Source organism: Myxocyprinus asiaticus, chromosome 13 (assembly GCF_019703515.2).
Source record: "Myxocyprinus asiaticus isolate MX2 ecotype Aquarium Trade chromosome 13, UBuf_Myxa_2, whole genome shotgun sequence".
In the NCBI taxonomy this organism is placed as follows: domain Eukaryota; kingdom Metazoa; phylum Chordata; class Actinopteri; order Cypriniformes; family Catostomidae; genus Myxocyprinus; species Myxocyprinus asiaticus.
The window spans coordinates 39704317-39729121 of record NC_059356.1 but is presented as its reverse complement, the minus strand read 5'-3'; the positions used below and the strand labels follow the sequence as shown (position 1 = coordinate 39729121).

Sequence of the window (24805 nt, the reverse complement as noted above, 5' to 3'; positions counted from 1 at the left end):
CACCTATGTCTGCGGTGGAGGCCACATTAATGACATCATGCAGTTGGATATGTCAAAACTGAAGATCAGCTGTTCAGTGGTTGGTCTGTCCTGAAGCTGGTTTAGACAGAAGCCCCTGGCATTTAAGTTCCTACAATCAAACTACCACCAAGAGGATGTTCTTTCAAAAAACAATGATATGTGGCTAAATTTGCAGCAAACTACTGTGGCATCATCATTCATTGTAGCAAAACACTGCTGATCATTACTTTAAAAAGAAGGCGTGGGTGCTTGATTCTTAGCAGGTTTCATAAACTAAAGTTTGGTCAGCACATTTCACATTTTATTTTTATTTATTTATTTATTTCTAGACCTGGGAAACAATATATTTTTACATTCCCTGATCTTTCAGGTTTTTGTGATTTGTTCTATGTTCTAGTTAGTGTAACTTGACAAAGGGTGTGGTTCTATATTGGTTAATTGCTTTGATCCTAACTGCATATTCCAGATGTAATTGAGTCGACAGATTGGTCCGAAGCTACTGTGCTCCATTTGTGAACAAATTATTTCGCTACCTGACGGTTATGCATTCAATTATGTTTTTATGTACCTGAATGCTTCTTTTGATGCTGTCTATACTTGATTTGTCGTGACAATGTTTTTCCCCCATACTTAATATTTTATTTGTCCTTTAACCAGGAAATAAAACTCACTGAGATTAAGAATCTCATTTACAGAAGTGTCCTCACCAAGACAGGCAGCCGCAGATGTTTACAATCTTAAATAACATATAATGATACAAATAAAAAATACATTCTCCAAAAAGTTAAAAGAGAAAATAAATATTTAAAAACATTTTCAAATTGATACGTCTTTCTCAAATTCTCGAATAAGATCTTTAAAAGTGCACATTGACAAAAGCCTTTTTATCTTTAAATCATTTTGTAGAATGTTCCAATCACAGGGGGCAGAATACCGAAAAGCTTGTTTCCCTAATTCTGTTCAAACAAACGGAACCGAAAGGGTATAATCATTCTGAGAGCGTAAGGAATACTTCACAGCAATTTTCTGTTAGGTAAGAGAACAGAGATATGATGGCAATAAGCCCAAAATTGATTTATAGATGAACAGATACCAACGCTTTAGTCTACGTGTGGACAATGAGTGCCAAGTGACCCTATTATACAACTCACAATGACGAGTAGTAAAGTTACAATTTGTCCCCCCATCTCTGTGCGCCCAGCTGTGGCACAAACACGCCCACACAAGGTTGGGTCTGGTGGACTACGGGGACGAGACTCCTCCTCCCCCCTTTGGCCAATCTTATAGTGGGCGGCAGGAGCCAGGTAAGTGCTTCGATGTCTCTGGACTCAGCACGGCCACGGGGCTTGGATCCCCTCGACGTGGCACCCGAGCTCCGCCCCGCCACGAGGCCCCACCCGTTGGTACGTCCGACATGATCATTCCCTTGGTCCCCCTCACCCGGAGTTTGGGCGCGTGGCACGCGCTTTACAACCCGTCGCGATGGCTGGTTCGGACTGTCCCGACTCGGCTATGCGATTCAGTTCGCCAGGCACACTCCCAGGTCCAGCGGCATCCGCTTCACCTCGGTGAAGGGCGAGAAAGCCGCTACTTGCGTGTGGAGATCGCTACCCTTCTGCGCAAGGGCGCGATAGAGCCTGTCCCTCCAGCCGAGATGAAGAGAGGGTTCTACAGCCCTTACTTCATCGTACCAAAGAAAGACGGTGGGTTGCGACCAATCCTGGACCTGCAAGTACTGAACCGGGCTTTGCACAGACTCCCGTTCTAGATGCTGATGCAAAAGCACATCCTAGCAAGCGTCCGGCATCAAGATTGGTTCGCGGCGGTAGACCTGAAGGATGCGTACTTCCACGTCTCGGTCTTACATCAACACAGACCCTTCCTGCTGTTTACCTTCGAAGGCCAGGCGTACCACTACAAGGTCCTCCCCTTCGGCCTGTCCCTGTCCCCTCGCGTCTTCACGAAGGTCACAGAGGCAGCCTTTGCCCCGCTAAGGGAAGTGGGCATCCGCATCCTCAATTATCTCGACGACTGGCTGATCCTAGCTCACTCTCGAGAGTTACTGTGCGCACACAGGGGCCGCATGCTTCAGCGCCTCAGCCGACTGGGGCTTCGGGTCAACTGGGAAAAGAGCAAGCTCTTCCCGGTTCAGAGCATCTCTTTTCTCGGTTTGGAGTTGGACTCAGTCTCGATGACAGCGCGCCTCACGAACAAGTGTGCACAGTCGGTGCTGAACTGTCTGAAGGCATTCAGATGGAGAACAGCGGTTCCACTGAAACACTTTCAGAGGCTCCTGGGGCATATGGCATCCTCAGCGGCGGCCATACCGCTCGGGTTGATGCATATGAGACTGCTTCAGCACTGGCTTCGGACTCGAGTCCCGAGATGGGCATGGCGCCACAGGACACCGCGTGACCATCACGCCGGTCTGTTGCCGCCTCTTCAGCCCTTGGACCGGTCTGGCATTTCTATGGGCAGTGGTTCCCCTAGAGCAAGTCTACAGGTGCATCGTGGTTACAACAGCCGCCTCTAAGATGGGCTGGGGCGCCATATGCAACGGGCACACAGCTGCCGGCTCCAGGACTGGCCCACGGCTGCATTGGCATATCAACTACCTAGAGTTGTTGGCAGTACTGCTCGCCCTGCGGAGGTTTCGGCCGTTGATCTAGGGCAAGCACGTGTTGGTCCGGACAGACAACACAGAGACAGTAGCATACATCAACCGCCAAGGCAGTCTATGCTCCCATTGCATGTCACAACTCGCCTGTGAGCATGCAGGGTGGCTGTCCCCCTCCACCTTGAAGGTGTATGAAGCTGCTATTTCGGCTCATCACGATGCGGTAGATGGTAAGTTCTTGGGGAAGCACGAATTGATCATCAGTTTCCTGAGAGGCGCTAGGAGGTTGAACCCCTCTAGACCAAGCCTTGTCCCCCCGTGGGATCTTTCTGTAGTCCTTCAGGGTCTACAGGGAGCTCCCTTTGAGCCCTTGGAGTCAGCTGAGCTTAAGGCACTTTCTTTGAAGACTGCCCTCCTGACTGCGCTTACTTCCATCAAGAGGGTAGGGGACCTGCAAGCGTTCTCTGTCAGTGAATCGTGCCTGGAGTTCAGTCCAAGTTACTCTCACGTGATCCTGAGACCCAGACCAGGCTATGTGCCCAAGGTTCCCACGACCCCTTTTAGGGATCAGGTGGTGAACCTGCAAGCACTGCCCCAGGAGGAGGCAGACCCGGCGTTGCTGTGTCCGGTGCGAGCTTTACGCATCTATTTGGATCGCAAGCAGAGCTTTAGAAGCTCCGAGCAGCTCTTTGTCTGCTTTGGACAGCAGAAAGGAAGAACTGTCTCCAAACAGAGGATCGCCCACTGGGTCATTGACGCCATCATGATGGCACGATGGCTCAGGACGTGCCATCCCCTGCGGGGTAATGAGCCCACTCTACCAGGAGTGTGGCAGCCTCCTGCGCCCTGGCCAGTGGTGCCTCTTTGGCAGACATCTGCAGAGCAGCGGGCTGGGCAGCACACAACACCTTTGCGAGGTTCTACAATCTCTGGGTTGAGCCGGTCTCGTACCGAGTAGTGGCAGGCACGAGCAGGTAAGTTCCGGGACAACTGGCCGGGTGTACCGCTTGCGCATATTGCCTTTCCCCTCCCTTGAGGGGAAGACATGCACTCTTGACTCCCAGTAGTGTTCACAGACTGTGATCCCTGGATGACTTTCCTCCTTAGCCCTGTGGCAGTAGAGTTTGCGGAGAAACTCGTTGCCGGCTCAGTAAGTGTGCTAATGAGGCCCTGTACTGAGGTAGGTGCTCCACATGCGATGGTTCCCCGAAGGCAACCCCATGTGATATTTTACGCAAAATCGTTTCCCTGTCGGTAAACTGTGTCTTCCTTGGGCAGGGGCCCCTCTGCTTCCGGTTGCCATGCTTTGTAGAAACTCCTCCCCCTTTGGGTAGGACCTACCATGGGACCTCTCCACATGACATACTTCCGACAAGGCTCGGTAAAACCATGTGATGTATTTCCACTCAAAATACCCCCCCCCCCTTTTTTGGGCGGGGTGTGGTCTCCGCGGTGTCTTCCCCTTGGGAGTGACATCCCCCTGACGTAGACACTTAGGGCTCCCAGTCAGTTAACAAATTCCACTCTTTTTGGGGAGAAAAGAGAAGGAAAAGAGGCCTCGGCTGGGCTAGCCTGTCCACCTATTCGTTGGGCAGTCGACTTGTTCCTGAAGGACTGTTCGACGCTCATAAAGAACGTTGGGGGAGGTTACGTGATGGCCTGGTGCACTGGCTACGAGGCACACAGCAGTCTGCCTGTCACACACCGCCACTTCACGTAACACAGTTCAGTTAGTTGTGGCATTTTGTATAGGGACCCCTAGTGTCACTACATCGACACAACGTCGAGTGAGTGACAGATAGGGAACATCCTGGTTACTTTCGTAACCTCCGTTCCCTGATGGAGGGAACGAGACGTTGTGTCCCTCTTGCCACAACGCTGAACTACCTGTTGAAATGGCCGGGACCTTATCTCGGCTCCTCAGCACAAAACCTGAATGAGTGGTTGCATACCAGCTCCTTTTATACCCGTATGTCCGGGGGAGTGGCATGCAAATTCCACTCGCCAATTCTCATTGGCCTTTTAAAAAAAGATCAGAGGTGTTTGGGGCTCCCAAGAGTGACCCCTAGTGTCACTACATCGATACACCGTCTCGTTCCCTCCATCAGGGAACATAAAGACACATTATGAAAGTAACCAGAATGTTTCTTTTTTTCATCAAATGAAAAACAAGACTTATTTCTGAAGAAAAAAAAAATCTAGCTTTACCTTGAGTTTTGTCCCTAACTGATTTAAATTGACTTAAAAGATAATGATTCATCAAGTATAAAACAGAGATGCTAGATTTGTTATTGATTTCTTTAAGTTTGAGAAAAACATGGCTTTAGTTTTATCACCATTTAAAACAAGTTTTAATCTATAAAGCCTTTGTTGCACAACATCAAATGCAGACAGTAGTTGACACACAGCTTGATGTATAGCGGGAGCACAACAATACATAACAGTGTTGTCAGCACAGAAATGAAAACTACAATTTATAATATCAAAATCAAGGCAATTAATATAAATAGTAAAAAGTAGTGGCCCCAGAACAGACCCCTGAGGAACACCCTTGGTGATCTGTAAAGGTGCAGATGAGTGACCTTCCGTTCGCACCCATTGTGTTCTGTCATTTAAATTGTTTGCAAACCAAGATATAGTGTTATTGGATAGTCCTATATTTTTAAGTTTCAAATATTTCATGATCGACAGTATCGAAGGCTTTAGATAAATCGATAAAAAGGGATGCACAATGATGTCCTTTATCAAGGGCCTCGATGATGTCATTCACGACCTTCATAGCAGCTGTAGTGGTACTGTATTTTTTTCCTAAAGCCTGACTGGTTAACAGATAAAATATTATTTTCAGATAAATACAAAGACAATTGTTCACTAATAAGAGTTTCAAAAACCTTTGAAAGAATGCAGAGTTTAGGAATGGGTCTATAATTATCCAATTTAGTAGGATCACCACCTTTTAACAAAGGAATAACAAAGGCAGATTTACCCAGGCCAAGGCAAAGCTTTTGTTCCGCGAGGATGTTTTGCGCTATCCGGGTACTACACGTTGTTCCCCCATTAAATGCTGGGACCGGTTTAGTGTCTAACCCCCTTTTTTTAAGTAAAAAAATGTACTCAGTTTCCCCCGTAAATTACACTGGGAACGCGCATTGAATATTTTTAGCTTGCGTTTTGCCTCTGCCTCCATGACTAAGAGTCTCGGGGCACACGTAATATAACTCAATGTACGATAAAAATAGATCTGCACACGAACCTACGGGCTTGCTGTATAACGAAGGATGAGCCCCCATTCAGTAAATGAAATTGGACTGTATAAATGTATCCGTTTCTCTACTATCTGCCCTTCGGTCAATATCGGAATGAGTTGCCATTGTAAGCGCTTTGAACGTCCGACAACCAGAATATGGTTCAGTTTTCCCCCACAGCTTGCCAGGGAGCCTCTGTCACCATGACCAAGGGTCTCGAAATATGTGTAACAGAATTCGATGTCATCAAGGCACAAGTGTACGCAAAGGCACACAGTGAACATAAGCACCACACGTTGTCCCCCCCATAAGAATGCAGGGGCTATTGTGTGAGCCTGCTTGTTATTCAGTTCCTCTCACATTTGCATTCTTCCCCATTTCTATGCTAGGGAAGATGGTTTATCTGGTGTCCTCTGCTGTAAATACATTCTGACTGGCCGGCCCTTATAATTGCCTGATTTAATTTGGCCTCTGTCTCAATGACCAAAGGTTTTGAGGCATGCATAACAGAATTTGATGTACACAAAACAAAAATTTCCCCAATGAGCATACATTTTTCCAAGTTCAAAATACCAGGGAAAGGTTTATTCTATTAGCGTCCCTGCTTCAACGTCATCTCAGGGCGTTAATTTTTTATGCCTGAATACAATAAAGGCAAAAAAAAATTATCAAATCCTCCTCAACCAGCCTAAGTATTAAGGAGCAAAGATCTCACCCTCTGTGCCGCTGGTTCAGGGGCAGCCGCCAAAAATAAGTCAAGAGCGCCATCTAGTGGTTTCAAGTCACGCTGCAGACAAAGGCCATACATTAAACCCTCTGTCTGCCCATCTGTTGGCTTGGCAGCAGCTGAAGGGCATTTAGAACTGAGTACTTCGAACGATAAAGCACGGCAGCTTGCATCCCATTCTGGGTTTGAATCGCTTGAATTCTAAGCTAATGAAATGTCAATTCAGAATGATAACGCAAAAGCAAATAATGTCACAAGTGCAGCCGGGGGACTGGTTTGTGATAATATTTACATTGCACTGAAGCACAGGTGCTTTCTCAGATTTGCTTTCGGGGGCAAAGTGTATACATTTTTCATCCTTCCGTTCAGACTTGCACTAACACCATGCACATTCTCAAAATGCATGGATGCGGTTTTGATGCCCTTGAGGCTTCAGGGCATCCACGTTTTGAATTATCGCAATGATTGGTTGGTGCTAGCCCACTCGGAGACTCTGGATGCCCAACATCAAGAGGTCATTCTCTGCCATCTGAGCAATCTAGGGCTGTGTGTAAACCTAGACAAGTGTCCTATTGCCAGAGCAGCAGACTCCGTTTCTAAGGATGGAGCTAGATTCGTGGATGATGCAGGCGCGGCTGTCTCCAGCTCGCGTTCTGTCATTTCGGAGTCTAGCGGGGTTCAAAGTGGGACACGTTCTCTCTGCAAGAACATTTCATAGGCTTTTGGGGCTCATGATCGTGGCTTCCGCTGTCATTCCCCTGGGCATGTTGCATGCGAGACCTTTTCAGTGCTGGATGAACTCCACGAAGGGACTTCAACCACTGACACATGCATTCCGTCCCTTCAAAGTGATGCGTGGGTGCAACCAAACACTGTTACCATGGAAACGGACTCACCTTCTGATGTCGGGCATTCCGTTGGGACAGATGTGTCCCCGCAAAGATATAACGACAGACGCCTCCTCCATGGGTTGTGGCGCTGTGTACGAGGGGCATCCAGCCTACAGGGTTTGGACGGGCCAGCGGCAATATTGGCACATAAACTGTCTGGAGATGTTCAAGATGCTGCTGGTTTTAAAATTGTTCCTCCCAGAAATTCAGGCCAGCCATGTCCTTATCTGGTCGGATACCAAGACAATGGTGTCCTACATCAATCTCCAGGGCAGAGTGCTCTCTCATGCCATGCTGAGGCTGGCATGGCGCATTATTCTGTGGGCACAGGACAATGTGCTGTCTCTATGAGCCGTACATGTTCTGGGCTGGTTGAATTTGGGGGAGGGATCTCCTGTCCAGATGGGGCTTGATGCCCAGAGAATGGACATTACATCCTCAGATTGTGGAACAAATCTGGAGAAGATTCGGCAGAGTGGAAGTGGATCTTTTTGCTTCGAGTGAGACGTCACACTGTCCCCTCTGGTTTTTTCCCCTTGCCCCCGGCACCACTGGGCATCGGTGTGTTGGCGCATCAGTGGCTTACAACTCATCTTTACGCGTTTCTACCAACCAGTCTGCTACGCACAGTCCCGCAGTGAGTTCGGGAGGATCGGTTTTGGCTTCTGTTAGTGGTGCCGTATTGGCCAATAAGGCACCTTAACGGGGCACTGTAATCGATGACATCTTTGGGGCAATCCATGCTTAAACCTGGCGCTGCCATTTTAATTACTCCATTGCGACGTGCTGACGCATGTTATGCAAATCGATATATTTCTGTAATCGATGACATCGATTATGTTGATGAATCGTCCCAGCCCTACAGTGAACTCAACGGAATACAGGTTATTTAAAAAATGATGGCTCTTTTGAATGATGGTTTATCCCCTGCGGTGGTTGATAACATTCTGAATGCTAGAGCTCCATCAACCAGGAAGCTTTATATGTTCAAGTGGCGTATTTTTTACTTCTTAGTGTACAGCGCGAGATGAAGGTCCAGTTCACTGCCTTGTTGGTACAATGCTGGAATTTTTGTAAGAGCGTTTTGGGGCCGGGGTTGTCCCGGCAAGTCTATGTTGCCGCTAACGTGGCTAAGCAAGCGCTTATTAATGGAGCCTCTGTCGGTGGACATTCTCTTGTCTCTTGTTTTATGCATGGCGTATGAAGGCTTAGACCTTTTTCTTAGGGGATTTATCTGTTGTTTTTAAGGTGCTCTTGGGAGCCCCGTTTGAGACCCTGGCAACATTTGCTGATACGTTTCTGACTCACAGAATGGCTCTGCTGGTGGCATTGGCATCGTTCTAGAGGGTTGTTGATTTGCATGCCCTGTTGGTCAATCCCTTATGTATGGATTTTGCACCAGGGTATTCAAAGGTGTTGTTAAGACCTCACTTGGGCTATTTGCCCAAGGTCGTGTCTACATCCTTTTGCTCGCAGACTATTAATTTTCAGGCTTTCTGTCCTCCCCCATTTGAGTCGTAGAAGCATGTAAGGTTACATATGCTTTGCCCAGTTAGGGCGCTGCGAGTTTGTTGACTGTACTAGCCGGTGACCTAAGTCGGAGCAGTTGTTTGTGTGCTTTGGTGGCCCCAATAGAGGTGTTTCGGTGTCCAAGCAAAGACCGTCTCATTGGCTTGTTGATGCAATTTTGAGAGCTTACGAAGCATGTGGTTTACCTTCGCCTTTGGGTATTTAAGCCCATTCTATGAGGAGCATTGCATCCTCATGGGATTTGGCTAGAGGTGCATTATTGGAAGACATTTGTATGGTGGAAGGGTGGTCCTCTCTGCATACATATGTGAGATTTTATAATCTGGATGAGAGTTTGACTCCTGCTTCCCAGATTATCTCTGTTGGAACAGGAGTAAGCTCATAATTTCCTCTGTCTTATTCAGACACTTTAGCTCGCTTGTGTGCCGCTATATGCTTGCCACACAGGCACAGACAGTTGACAGCTTCTGTTCACATGGCGTGAATGTACATCGTTCCCAATAGCGATTATGTAGCTCGAATCCCTCGAGAGGGAACGCCTTGGTCACGTGAAGCATAACCCTGGTTCCCTGAGAGGGAACAAAATGCTGGGTAAGCTTGCCATACTCTCTAGAAGTTGCATAGGCTCATGCCTATCTGTAGAAAATCTGACGTGATGGCATGAAGCAAGCGCATTTATGGAGCTCGTGACATAGCTCCCTGGTGGCATCACTAAGCGCCATCAGCCAATGAACTGGCATGATTGTATAAGGGCTTCAGACCACGTGACACTCAGGGGTGTCCCCATAGCGATTACGCAGCATCTCGTTCCCTCTCAGGGAACCAGGGTTTGGCGTGACGTTTATTTGTATTAGATTACAGTGGTGATTTATTTGTAAATACTGTTTATTTGGATTATATTACAGTTATGATTTATTTGTAAATATTGCTTAATTGTATTTAATTCCAGTGGTGATTCATTTGTTGTAGAAACCAACAACAACCACCCAACAGCAATAAAGAAAGTTTAAGAGATTTATTTCCTGGTTGGAAAACCCATTGTGTTAGTGCCCAAACCTTTAACCAGTGAACTAGGGCTGCACCTAATGATTATTTTTTTATCGATTAATCTAACAATTATTTTTCCGATTAGTCGATTAATCTAACGATTAATTTGCCGATTATTCTAAAGATTTTTTATAATTATTACTTGATTAATATAACAATTAATTAACCCAAAATAAATAAAAAACTTGTCTCATTAATATTTCAATATTTTATTAAATTATCTTCTCTTAAACACAAACAAATGTACAAGAAACAAAGTGTGCACTGCAGGGCATTATTCTGCAACAAAAAACAGTGGTACTATGAATGCAAACTTTAATACAGTGAAAAAGACACTCTATTAGCATAACATAAATATATATATATATATATATATATATATATATATATATATATATATAAAAATTTCCAACATTCTTTTGAATGTCCATGTACTAAAATAAAATATTTTATGCCATGAGTGTACCTTCATTAAATATTACTATTATTTTGAATGGCCATGGAAAATGAAGCAATGTGATAACAATTTTACCTGGTCGCAAAAAGTAGTCCATTAATTTACCTGATTAACTTTCACCTTTTGCTGACCCTTTATGCTTTGCAGACCTAATGTGTGCTTCTAAATCACTTGCACCTTTATTAGCAACTGACACATAAGTGCCAGCTTTACATGTCATACATTCTGTTTCCCACGGATCTCGACCTGGACGAAAGCATGGGAATTATTTGTGCAAACCTTCTGTAAATTTGCACTTTCGTTTGGGCATTGTTTCCACTCAACTGTCATTTGCTGCTACTATTAAGCAACTGTTTGATGCCAAACACAACAGCACTTCGCGCGTTCGCGGAGAGATTGACAGGCAGGAATTTGGCCAATAGTTGCTGCAAGCCTCTTATAATTGACCAATTGGTGTGCGAGAAGGCAGGACTTACAAAGAGGGGTTAAAGCAATGCAAATATGCGCGCACACACAGTGAAGTATTAGACCAGATGCACATCATAATACAACTAAAGCCGAATCCCGGACATTTTCGTAAATTTAGAAATCCCGGCCGGACGCTTTTTTATGGTCCGAAAAAGAGGACATGTCTTGGAAAAAGAGGACATATGGTCACCCTACGTTAGCAGCGGTGCAGAAATTACTTTTAACATGGGGGTGATGAGGAAACATTTAGAAAATCAATTTAAAGTGACTACTGCTAACAGAAACACGTGTTGTAATACTAATATGTCATGCTTGGGTGGGGATAAAAAGTAAACAGGACTTACGGTGCTGCCTTGCTGCCGTCTTGACAAAGTGCTCCGGGATGCTTTCGCTTCAAGTGTTCGTTCATGGCGGTTGTACTGCTGTGATTAGCCATTTCCAATTTGCATAGCTTACACAGCACCACATTGTTGGGTCTCTGGCTAAAATACTCCCATGCTTTAGATGACCGTAGGCGAGTTTTTTTTTTAGCTGCAGCTTGTTCTTTGGGGCAATCCATGCTTAAACCGGGCGCTGCCATTTTAATTACTCCATTGCGACTTGCTGACGCATGTTATGCAAATCGACATATTTCTGTAATCGATGACATCGATTATGTCGATGAATCGTCCCAGCCCTACAGTGAACTCAACGGAATACAGGTTATTTAAAAATATATATATATATATATTTTTTTTATACAGGCATAGATTGGAAATAAAATTGTTAGGAAATTAAAATGAATTTCCTTGCTCTACATCTATACAACTCATGCACTATATTCCAAGTCTTCAGAAACCATACGATAACTTTGGGTGATGAACAGATTGTTATTAACTGTTTAAATGTTATTCACTGAAAATTAGATTCAAACTTGGCACGTCACATTCGGCTACGAGACACATGAAAACCAATGCCGTTTGTTGTCATTAAGGTCAAACATGGCACTAGCCTACATCTTTTGTGTGAATATGTCCTCAAATAAGAGAGCTAGGAGTAAAGCGCAAATAACACTGAGCAATGACTTACATTTTAGGCTGTTACACATACAAAGCTATTGTCTGGGATCAGAGGACTTGGTATATACCACAAGAATCATTTGGACCACTTTTATTGTGTTTTTATCCTGTTTGCAGCTCAACCAAATCACAGCATCCGTCCTTGTGAAAAAAAAAAAAGTCTTCAAAATGTCATCTTTTGTGCTCCACAGAATAAAGAAAGTCATTTGGGTTTGAAAGGACAAGATGGGTTGGTCAATCATGAAACAAAACCTACTTTTTAAAAGGAATAGTTAAACTTGCAGTCTTTAGTGTTTCTTTTTTTTCTTTTATTGGAACGTCTACTATAATGATACAATTTTCCCTTGCGGAGAGACTGAAAACCCCTGAAAAATAATAATACTCAACTTTCCTTTTCACTATGAACCAGCAACTTAAAATCAGATTTTGAACTTCCCAAATATGTCTAAATAGCTCAGTCTATACCTTTTTGTCCAATTCAGGGTTTGGAGTACAAGGGGGAAATTGGCCTTTTGGTGACCACACTAGCTTGGCAGTGACCAGATGCTAAAATAACTCAGTGGAGGTCTTGATGTAGCTCTGCCCAACTGTGGACGACGGGAGCCTTGTGTTCTGCAATACGTTCCTGCGCTCAACTATGTGTCAGATCAATGAGGTCAAAAAGAACTGTGAACAATTACGAGGGAATGAAACACCTCTGTTTTTAACCAGCGGAATGCTCGACAGACTCCAATTTGTGCTACATTCAAGAATCCAATATGTCCTTTTAAAGGAATAGTACACCCAGAAAATATTTACGCAGATTTTTATTCAGAGTTTTCTAAAGCCACATCACAGCTACAGTATGTTTGAGGCCACAGTTGAATTCAAGATGCAAGCCTTGGTTAAAGAAAAGATTATCAATGAATAACAGCTCAAATTTTGGTCAGTTCTTCACACAAAGCTATCATATGGTTTCAGACTACTTGGAATAATTAATTTTGACTACTTATATGATATTTGTATGAAGCTTCTTTAGTCCTTTTTGAAACTTGACATGTATAAACTGCTGTTGTACAGAAAGAGCTACGTTACTACCATTGGTTTAAAAAATAAAAAAAATAAATAAGTAGCAAGACTGTTTCCATGTAATTTTTAGTTACTGTTAGGATGTTTTAGGACTCAGGGAAGCCACTTTCATTGCTTTTTTAAAGACTGTTTCAATTTTTTCATTTGACAAGTAATACTCTCATATTGTGCTGTATATTCTGTATACTGTATTGAAATGACGTGTAAGATTAAATTCTTCTGGCTTCAAAAATTTCTAAGCACTCTGAAGTCAAAAGCAGATGTTCACTGGAGAATCCTGGGCAAGATTAGTATGGACTGTCAATACAGTAGCAGCAGGGGTTTGTGCTTTTCAACATCCAGCATCTGCTGTCTGCGACATGCCTAGTTACACTCAAACTGCACAGGCACACCAGTGCAAATGGCTGGTGTTCTTCCAAAACACAGTAACATCTGTAATGATTTACAGAGCAAGCCTATCTGTGTTTTTGTGGTGAGGAGCCGCCCACTGGCAAAGCCCAGATCTGCAGAAAGGCTCCTCCCACCTAAATAACATCACAAAGCCAAAAAGCTACATTTTTTTCCCTTTTAAAGACCCTATGAAATCAAAATGTTGTGCTGGAGTTTGTTAGTTCATGACCTATTAGCTTTGAAGCCATCAATATGCTAGTGTCAAGTCATTTCATGAGGTTTTTAAAGAATAAAGAGAGCTACAGATTGGATAGAGAGGGGAAGGCTGAGAGCATTACATGAGATGGTGTGTGTTGAGTGTGTTTGTGTATGAATCAAACCTGGGGATCATCTTGTTCCTCCATACTATACTGTGCTCCAGCAGGCCCTTCGCTCACTTTGTCCCCGAGCAAGAAGCCCAGCCGTGTCATCAGAGTGTTGGCTGCCTCGTCAACAGACGGAGGAGGACCCAGATCCTGACTCTCATCTCCTGTGAGAGATAGACCCATAGTTAGGAATACAGAGTTCAATATAGCAATATTGTAAGTCATTGCATCACGATTAAGGAATGTTTTTGGCATGACTCAAAGCTTCTACAAAATAGCAGCACAAGCAATATGATAGAAGTCACCAATGTTCAATGAATAAATGTTTTAATAATAATAAATCACAATAAAAAATTAGCCTAACTGTAGGCAGTTTACAGTTGTCAAGCAATTTATGGTATCATTGTGGACGTTATTCATAATAGCCCCATCTTTCATTTTTAATGGGAATGACAACAAGGCTGTGAGGGATAGATTTGCAAATTGCTTCGAACATGGCTCATCCAATCATATTTTAGAGCTAGGGCTTTCTTTTTCACAATTAGGCATAATCATTAGGTATTAGGTCTAACTCACTTATGGTATTGCCAAAAGACTGTGGTTTATGGAGTAATTTTGGCAAACATAGGCAATTTCATTCACAGAAATAGCATTCTATGACTTCAGCATCAATGATGGGAATTTTTGCAATTCTTACAATTCCACATTGTCCACTGCATAAAACTACAACCTGGCATTCAAGCCCATACCTTTGGTTTATTCTGTACTGCAGTTTCCAAACAGCCCCATTCAAATGAAATTTGCCCAATTCTGCCTCTAAATCATGACAATTCAGTTCATTCACACCAATGTCAAACATCTCCCTCATACATGTTTTCTAAACCAAATGAAGGGTTTTTGGCTGTTCCTATTCGGCGCAGCAGATAAGGATGTGTAGAAAGTATTAAGACAAACCCAAAAAGGACCTAAATTTTACACCACTTCGTTAATCTAAACCACCTCCCAATCTTCTAGTGTTTCCTGAACTTCTGGCTTAAACACTGCAAAAAATAAATAAATAAATAAATAATAATACTTCAATACTAATATTTATTTATTTATTTTTTCCAGTAAAATTATCTAAACATGCTTAAAATGACATGATAAGCAACACTCTGTTTTCAGAGACTATATCTTGAATAACGTATTTACATTTTTACCTACTTATTATTTTTCTAACTCCATTTGCATTGTATTTTCTTGTTTTTAAGCATAAACATTACTATATTTAGTTAGGTTTATGCTTAAAACTAGGGTTCCACCGATGTATCAGCTGCCAATATTTATCGGCCAATTACTGACCAAATTAAAACCAGACATACAAGCATGAAAACAGCGATATGAAAAAACAATGATTTATTTTCTGTATACTTAATTAGTACCACACTTTGTTTGTCTATTTAAATTCACAATCCAGAGATAATAATAGCCACAAAAAGTTTGGCACTACTAAGAACATGTAATATTTAATTTGTATTCTCTCTTGTAATCTATCTTCTATTTAGAACAGTAAAAAAAAAAAAAAAGATTTCGTACCACTTTGTACATTTTTAAAGCATAGCTCTTAAGTAAAACAGTGAACTGTTGACAAAATGAATGAAGCAAGATGGTGCCACGGATGGCAGCCTCGGTGTGGAGCGCTCCAATACTTTTGTTGTTTTTGTTTGTTTGTCCTGTGTTTAGTAAAATTTTTCCAATCAGTTTCACCAGGGATGAACTGCTGAACATTTGGCAGCACATACCAGACAATCTTTTCCCGGTTTCTGAATATTCGGACACTTTGCTGGACATTTTAGTTGTCTGTGCTGTGCTGTTCAAGAGACATAGGTGAGGGGGACGACTGGTGTGCTGGTCAGGCTCCTTCGCCGTGGCTTTCGAACAGCCCTGCCAAGTATTCATCTAGCAAATCTCTGCTCTCTTCCTAACAAAACGGACGAACTACATCTCCTCACCCATACAAACAAGGACTTTTCAACCTCTGCTGCCTAGTGCTTCACAGAAACTTGGCTGAGTGAAGCCATTCTGGACAGCGCGTCACATCTGCTGGGCTTTCAGCTGTTCAGAGCTGATCGCATCGCGGATTTAACGGGGAAAACAAGAGGTGGTGGAACATGCTTTTACATCAATGAAAGTTGGTGTACAGATGTAACAACATTAAAGAAGATGTGCTGTCCTAATTTGGAAGCGCTCTTTATTAACTGTAAGCCTTTCTACTCTCCGTGGGCGTTTTCTTCATTTATTCTGGTGAGTGTTTATATCCCACCACACATGTGCATGAACGCAGCGCTGCAACAGCTGGCTGATCAAATCACAGACAGGGAACAACAATACCCGGACTCAGTTATTATTATTCTTGGGGATTTTAACAAAGCAAACCTCACATGTGAACTGCCCAAATACAAACAGCACATTACATGCCCAACCAGAGACAGAAATATACTGGATCATTGCTACACAACAATACTCTCTCAATGGACTCTCTGAACATTGTCTGGTTATTCTTCTTCCAACCTACAGGCAGAAACTAAAATCTGGTAAACCTGTAGTAAAGACGGTAAAGAAATGGACCAATGAAGCAGAGCTGGAACTACAAGCCTGCTTTGACTGCACTGATTGGAGTGTTTTTGAGGCTGCAGACACCAATCTGGATGAGCTCACAGATACATCATATACCAGTTTCTGTGAGGATATGTGCATTCCTACTAGGACTTATTTACATACAACAACGACAAACCGTGGTTTACAGCAGAACTCAGGCAGCTTCGTCAGGCCAAAGAAGATGCTTACAGAGGTGGGGATAAAGTCTTGTACAATCAGGCCAGGAACACATTGAATAAGGAAATCAGAGTGGCTAAAAGAAACTATTCCGAAACAAAGAAACAAGTTTTCAGCTAATGACCCTGCATCAGGTAGAGTGACCTGAAACAACTTACTAACTACAGGACTCCTACCCCCAATACTGTAGGGAACCAACAACTGGCTGATGACTTGAATGTGTTCTACTGTAGATTTGAAAGGCCCAATCTCACACCCGCTCTGACCTTCACCTCACACAAACATTAACACCTCCTGCAACCCCCCTCCTCCCCCCTCCTGCTACTCAACCTGCACTTAAGATCTGTGAAGAAGAGGTCTGCCGTGTCTTCTGAAGACAAAAGACAAGGAAAGCACAGGGCCCAGATGGCATTTCACCCGCTTGTCTAAAATCCTGTGCTAACCAGCTGGCCCCCATCTTCACACTGATCTTCAATAGATCACTGGAGCAGTGTGAAGTCTCATGCTGCTTCAAATGCTCAATCATCATTCCTGTCCCAAAGAAACCCAAAATCATAGGAATTAATGACTACAGACCCATCGCCCTGATGTCTGTAGTCATGAAATCATTTGAGAGACTGGTGTTGGCCCACATGAAGGACATCACTGGACCCTTTCTAGATCCCCTTCAATTTGCTTATTGAGCAAACAGGTCTGTGGATGATGCAGTCAACATGGGATTGTATCATATCCTGCAACATCTGGACAGACCAGGGACATATGCAAGGATCCTTTTTGTGGACTTCAGTTCGTCTTTCAACACCATCATTTTAGCTATTCTGCAGACTAAACTACACAAGCTCCCTGCTCCCACGTCTATCTGTCAGTGGATTACCAGCTTTCTGACGGACAGGCAGCAGCTAGTGAGACAGGGGAAATTCACTTCCAGCACATGTACAATCAGCACAGGTGCCACCCAGGGATGTGTGCTCTCCCCACTATTCTTCTCCCTGTATACACACGACTGCACCGTCAAGGACCCCTCTGTCAAGCTCCTGAAGTTTGCAGATGACACTACTGTCATCTGCCTCATCCAGGATGACGATGAGTCTGCATACAGAAGGGAAGTTGAACAGCTGGCCATCTGGTGCAGTCAAAACAACCTGGAGCTGAACACACTCAAAACGGTGGAGATGATTGTGGACTTTAGGAGGAACACCCCAACACTGACACCCCTCACCATTCTAAACAGCACTGTGGCAGCAGTGGAGTCACTCAGGTTCCTGGGCACTACCATCTCACAGGACCTGAAGTGGGAGACCCACATTGACTCCATTGTGAAAAAGGCCCTGCTGAGGTTGTACTTCCTTCACCAGTTGAGGAAGTTCAACCTGCCACAGGCGCTGCTGATACAGTTCTACTCAGCAGTCATTGAGTCTGTCCTCTGCACTTCAGTAACTGTCTGGTTTGGTACAGTTATGAAATTGGATATCAGAAGACTACAAAGGACAGCTGAGAGGATTTTTGGTTACCCCTTGCCCTCCCTTCAAGGACTGTACACTTCCAGAGTGAGGAAAAAGGCTGGAAAAATCACTCTGGACCCCACTCACCCTGCCTACTACCTTTCTGAACTGTTGCCTTCTGGCCAACCCAACAGAGCTCTGAGCACCAGAACTGTCAGGTACAGGAACAGTTTTTTCTCTCAGGCTATCCATCTCATGAACAGTTAAAACTGCCCCATTGAGCAATAATTATGTGCAATACACAGTTTAGTCTTTTTATATTTATCCAACACATCTTACCTCTTCTGCCATTACATTCCCTTGCACTGTATATAACAGATTTGTATTTGCACTACGTATAATATATATATATATATATATATATATATATATATATATATATTAGTCTTATTGTGTATTCTATATATACTTTATTTTCTATTCAATTTTTATTCAATTGTTATTTATTTATTTTTAATTATTTTTTATAATTATCTCTGTCTTGTTGCTATATTGTATTGTTGTGCACTGGAAGCTCCTGTCACCAAGACAAATTCCTTGTATGTGTAAGCATACTTGGCAATAAAGCTGATTCTGATTCTGAAAATAAGGCAAAATATCTGTATCAGCCTATAGTTTTGGTTCAAGTCGGTATTGTGTCAGCCAAACATTTCCATATTAGTGCATCCCTACTAAAAACAAGAAAAAAAAAATATTGCCAATTCGGTGAGATAAATAAACTTAATTCAAGTTATTTTCTCTGAAAACAAGTCATATTATCTTTTAGACTCCCAGAGAGACATGCAAATTAAATGAATATTGTTTTAAGGATGTTTATATATTTTTACTGGAAAACAAGGCAAAAATACAGATTAAGAAAATGACTTTTTGCTGTGTATGAAGTGTCTAAGCCCCCAAAAGCTTTGCATTTGCACGCACACACAGTCAAAACAGAGCAGACTGTGCAATAGTCAGACTTCAAAAGACAAGAAATGTCCCAAAGGTGGCTAAATCCACAGTGAGAAGAGCTTTTTCTGGATTATTTTTTTTTTTCATACTTTTCACCTCACACTATCAGAACTGAACGGAGTATTCAAAAGAAACAGATGAAGCAGAACAGCCTTTCTCAGAAATATTGGGCGAGTCGCTACACCTCTGCGTCACAGACTCGCCTTACTGTCAAACGTGTCCTCAGAGACTCACAATTTTTCTCAGATAAAACAAAGCCTCAGGCAATGGTGGCTGCTACAGTTAGCTTTTATAAGATGCTCTAAAGTATGTAACTTTAAAAACTGCCTGAAAGAAAAAAACGAAGTGGCTCAAAAGGTTGAATCTTGATACAGAAGACATCTAAGGCCACCTAATGAGTCCAGAACCTGAAAGACCAACGTGATTATACTAACAAGGCGACAGCATCTCTACTTAGCCAAAGCACGTCAAACGCTGTTTAAGTCTCAAAACAAATTGAGCTAAACATATAAGATAGCATTTTTGGGCATTCTAGGAGCATTTTAAATACCTCATGAAATCAAAATTGGAGTTTTGTGGCTTTTAGTCCATATCTATTAGCTTTAAAGCCATCTACATGCAGTGGACCAAAAATGGACCAAAAATATTACTAACTCATGTTGCAATACACTGATGTTTGTCCAATCAAATGCTCTCCAATCAGAATGTTTCCTGATCCAACTTCCTGTTTTATTCAACATGCAAAAGATAACTGTGCTCGTCAAGCAATATCATTTGTCTATAATTTCTGATTTTAAAGTTTAAATTGCACCTATGATGCCCAGAAATGATGGCTAAGTGGGCAGCTTAAGGTTTTGAGACAATTGTTGTTGTCTATGGAGCCAAATGGTCATTATTAAAAGCGCTACATACAACAATCGTTTTTTCACAAAACAGCCAAGCCTACAATTCGGTTTCCTGTTTTGGAATATGTGTCTATTTTAGACGAGTCAACATATGGGAATTCGCTCGCTTGACACATCGCTAACACACACATTCTCTCATGTTTTATCTTTCTTGCCATATAGTCATAAAAAATTGTTTTTATTGTACCTCTAAGTTTTGCTAGGGATTGTACAGAAGTATCTGGCTCTTTCCTTCATTTTTAACCAAAATTCCTGTCTTTTTTTCCTCCCATTTCCCTGTACCACTGGCGAGATGTATGTCACTTGTGACAACATAAAATAAAGTTCTGAATCCCACTAATGACACAAGCAGGAGCTAAAATAGCAGAATAATGGAAAATTCTGTTCATCACAAGCAAGTCTCTGAGGTTTGTTTTTCTTCAGCATTTTTTTTTTTTACATATACTTTCAACCCACAATGGCATCCATTTAAGAAAATAAAAATTAAAAAAATAGTTCACCCAAAAATGAAAATTCATTTGCGTGCGCGCTCCACAGAAAAATAAATTCAATAATAAAAAATACAAAAACCAGTATGGGGTTGGAATGACATTACTTTTAGAAAGCTCTGTGCCTCTTCAGAATGCCTCTGGCCTATGAGTGGTAAAAAAAAAAAAAAGAAGAGCATTGGACGGTTTTGTTAGTGTAATGTGGTTGTAAAAATATGCCCATTCTAAAATGATTCACTAGGAAGCAAATATGCTAGAGATGGAGGTTTAAAGTTAAGCTGAATGATGCAAGCACATCTAAAACATTCCCATACTCATGGACCACACACATTCACACATTTCCATTAACCAAAAACACTGGAATTCATACACACCTACTCATGTAAGCATGACACTATTGCAGCTAAAAGAGGGCAGAAATCATGCATCAGTGCACCTCTGTATGAGTGATGATGAGCTATCTCATAGTCAGACAGGCCACAGGGGGTGGGAGACTTGTGTATATGTGTGTGTGTGTGTGTGTGGGGGGGGGGGGGGGGAAATCACTAGGTAGTTGTCCTACAGTAAAGAAAGGAAAAACACAAGGTGATTCATTTATGACCAACAGGTTCCTTATGGCTGAGATCAGACAGGGACCTTCTCCCACAAACCCATTTGACTTTGTGATAAAAGTTAGAAACATTCAACATTACCAGGTTCAATCAGCAAAAATACTTCTGATGTAAATAGTACTGCATTGTGCCTTCAGTTTAAACCTTCCACTGTGGTACCTAGGTTGGGGCGATATATTTAACATTCATATCCTGGATATTGCAATGATTTCATTGTGCTTTTAGTTTGGAAGAATTAAAAATAACATGCCATTAGGACTAGTTTCATAATCCTTTCTTAAGTACAAGTGCATGTTTAAATAACATCTCTGATTTAAACTTGGGTAGCAAAAACGGTATGAAAGTTGGTAAGTTTAGCTGAGTTCCGTGAATCAGTTCAAACTGTCCGTTTTAATGAATCAATTTAAAACAAAGGATCGCTTGGATTATCGCTCAAAAGCCTTCAAGGAAGTTTTTGCGTGGCATTTTTGGTCAAAATGCTGTAGTAAAGGTTAATATTGCTGTTGATTACTATGTATTGTTAAATTGGTGCATATAAATGAAAAAGTATTAAATATCATTCTTCCTTGTGTTATGTGGAAGTTAGTGGAAAACAGCAGAACACATGCCTTAAATTGTTTTGTTTTTTTAATTTAAGTTTTAATTGAAGCCATAAGACATAAACATAATGTGTTAACATGATTTTAGTGTCATAAAATCAGTGATTTACTTAAGTTAGGGCATGTACCAGTTTATTCATTTTGAGACACAGTATATATTGAATGTGGTCAAAATGCTGAAAAATACCGTTTATAATAACAATAACCACTAAGCTCAGATGTTTAAGTCGTATGTCGCATCTGTACAGCCCCCATGGGAGCTGCTTAAATTTCCACTCTTTAACCCCACCACAGAGCAACAAAATCAGCTCTGCATTCTGTTTTGGATCCCCCTGGGGGATCCCGGTCCCACGGGAAAAAGTGCTGTTTGTGCTTTCACAAGAGCAAAAAACATCAGCACCACAGGGGTTTAAACTTCGTTGTCATTTATCATGTGGCTGGCTCTTGTAAAACCTACTGAGCTTCATGAGGTTAAAGAAACAGACATTCTGAATGGTCCAGTGTCAAAGGTTTGACATATAGCCCTTAATATGGACTACTGGGCTTTTGAAATCTAAACAGAAATAAGCGTTGTTTAAAGCAATGACACACAGCCAATAAAAAACCGCAAAAGCAAAAAAATGCTTGCATTGCAGAGAATATAAAACTCAGCGAAAAATTTAATCATTGAACTTCTAATAACAGGGTTGCAGAGAGAGGCAAGGAGCAGTTAATCTAATAATTCAAAAATCATTCCATTGCTTCTGACACAGGGGTTTCTACTAAAAGATTGCATACTGGCCCCATTAAACCACTGGCCTATAGTGACTGTATTGCAGATGGACACAGTGGTGCTTTTTCTCAGACACACATTACAACTATTCCTCAACTGCAATGATTTGTGAAAGGGACAGTTCACCCACAAAAGTGTCATCATTTACTCAGCCTCATGTTGTTACAAACCTGTTTGATTTTCTTCTGTGGGAAAAAAAAAAAAGAAAAAAGGGAGATGTTAGGCAGAATGTTAGCATTAGTCATTATTCACTTTCATTGCATTTGCTGTCCAATGTTTTAAAGTGAAAGTGTATGGTGACTGACACTAACATTTTGTTTAACTTCTGTGTTTCATGGAAGAAAGAAAGTCACAGGGACTGTTCCAACTCTGAACGCGTTTAAAAAAAAATTATATTCCTATGTAAACATTCGTTAGACAGACATCATGTCTCACTGTTTTTTCCACAGTTTCGTGGAAGAGCGGCAAGTTTTTTTAGATGCTGTGTGAAGATAAAAATAACATGAACTGTTAAAAACGTGCCTCGCGACCACCCCGTTCTGATCTATTTGTGGCTCATTGTCTAGCTTTTTTTAGCGCAAGGACGCGTTAGGTGGGAACGGCCCCATGTGGGTTTGCCACAACATGAGGGTGAGTAAATGATCACATAATTTTTATTTTTGGGTGAACTATGCCTTTAATTAGATTGTTATGTTTTCTCAAGACAATATATGTAGTGCTTGGTTGTGCAAACGTTGCTGTCATGATACTAGGGTGTTCTGGGTGATTGCCAGGTTGTGCTAAGCAGTTGCTAAGATCTTGTGAATGGTTGTTTGAGTGTTGCTAGACAGTTTCTGGTTGGTTGCTAGGATGTTGTTAAATGTTGCTAAGGTGTTGCTAGGGTGTTCTTGGTGGTTAATAGGTGGTTAAAGGAAATCAAAACCTATGATAAACAGTAAAATATTATGGTCCTTAGAAATGGTTCTGTCTATTTAAGGATTTTTTCCCCCCACTATTTCGGCAAGCAAAAAGCATAATTCTGATAGGTTAGAAGGGTAAAAGCACACCTGTCATCAACAAGTGCATGATTTGAGTAATCATTCATGTCCATGGCACAAATGTTTGCAAAAACCAAAAAAAATAGATATATATTTTAGGGTTAGGAGTTTTGAAAATTCCCTTGCCCAGAGGTCTTCAACTCTGTTCCTGGGGACCCGCAACATTGACATTTTTGTAAGTCTCTCTTAGCTGACACACCTAGTTTAGGTCATGGAGCCTCTGCTAATGAGCTGATGATTTCAATCAGGTGTGTTTAATAAGGGTGACATCCAAAATATGCAGTGCTGTGGGTCCCCAAGAACAGAGTTGAAGACCTCTGCCCTAGCCCAAAGTATAAGCAATAGTAACCTTCGCAAGCACCACTAATAAGTAATACTTCATAAATGGTCACATGTTGTTTTGTTCGGATATCCATTTTTAAGCAAACATAAAAACACTGCTAAATTGCAGGGGTTTAATAAGGGCCACCAAGCCAACCGAGGATTGTCTCTTACATGTATAGAGAAAGAAAGAGAAAAAGCGAGACACCAAGTGCAGTTGGATGGGCTGAATTACCCTCAACGGCCAGCAATGCTGCTCCTAAAAAAGGCCTATGTCTGAAAATAATATCCCAAAGCTGGTTTATGTTAACTGAGCAAAGCTATGAGGCTCACAGGGAGGAAAAGATGGCTGTACGATGACAGGGTGGCTGTCTGAACAGGGCGGCACAACTAACAAGCCAAGCTTCAAGCTGCGGACCGGCTGTGCTGGTGGTTTAGAAGTAGAGGAATGGGAAAAAAAAAAGAACAACAAAGGGCCTCACAAACAAACTCTTGGCTAAATAAATAGGGCAGATAGAGAGCTGGTCTGTTATTGTGAGACAATTTAGGCATGAAAAACTGCGGCCTCAAATGAGTGGAAACACTCAAGTATCCTCTCCAGAATGTAAGTGGGCGTTTGAGACAGCTAACCCATACTGGTTTCCTGATTATCTCATAAAACTTTTGCACCAAGATCATTTGGAATTTTCCTATTTATTGTTAACTTCTACAGCCATAAATATATGATAACTGTACATTATAATGTTGTTCCAAACCTGTCTGACTTTCTTCTGTGAAAAAGGAGGTGCTAAGCAGAAGTTTAATCTTAATCACCATTCACTTTCATTGCATCTTGATTCAATACTATGAAGGTGAATGGTGATAGAGGCTGTCAATATACCTAATATCTTCTCTTGTGTTCCACAGAAGAAAGTCATTTGGCTTT

The 24805-nt window shown here is 42.1% G+C and overlaps 1 protein-coding gene across 5 annotated transcripts in view; it reads right to left on the bottom strand.

Moving 5' to 3' along the window:
* Window positions 1-24805, bottom strand: part of LOC127450868 (protein TANC2-like) — a 225407-nt gene that overhangs the window by 41048 nt on the left and 159554 nt on the right. For all 5 annotated transcript variants that reach the window (XM_051715295.1, XM_051715297.1, XM_051715299.1 and 2 more), the window contains one exon: window positions 13899-14047. In XM_051715295.1, coding sequence (XP_051571255.1) covers window positions 13899-14047 — 149 coding nt within the window. The remainder of the gene's footprint in view (window positions 1-13898; window positions 14048-24805) is intronic.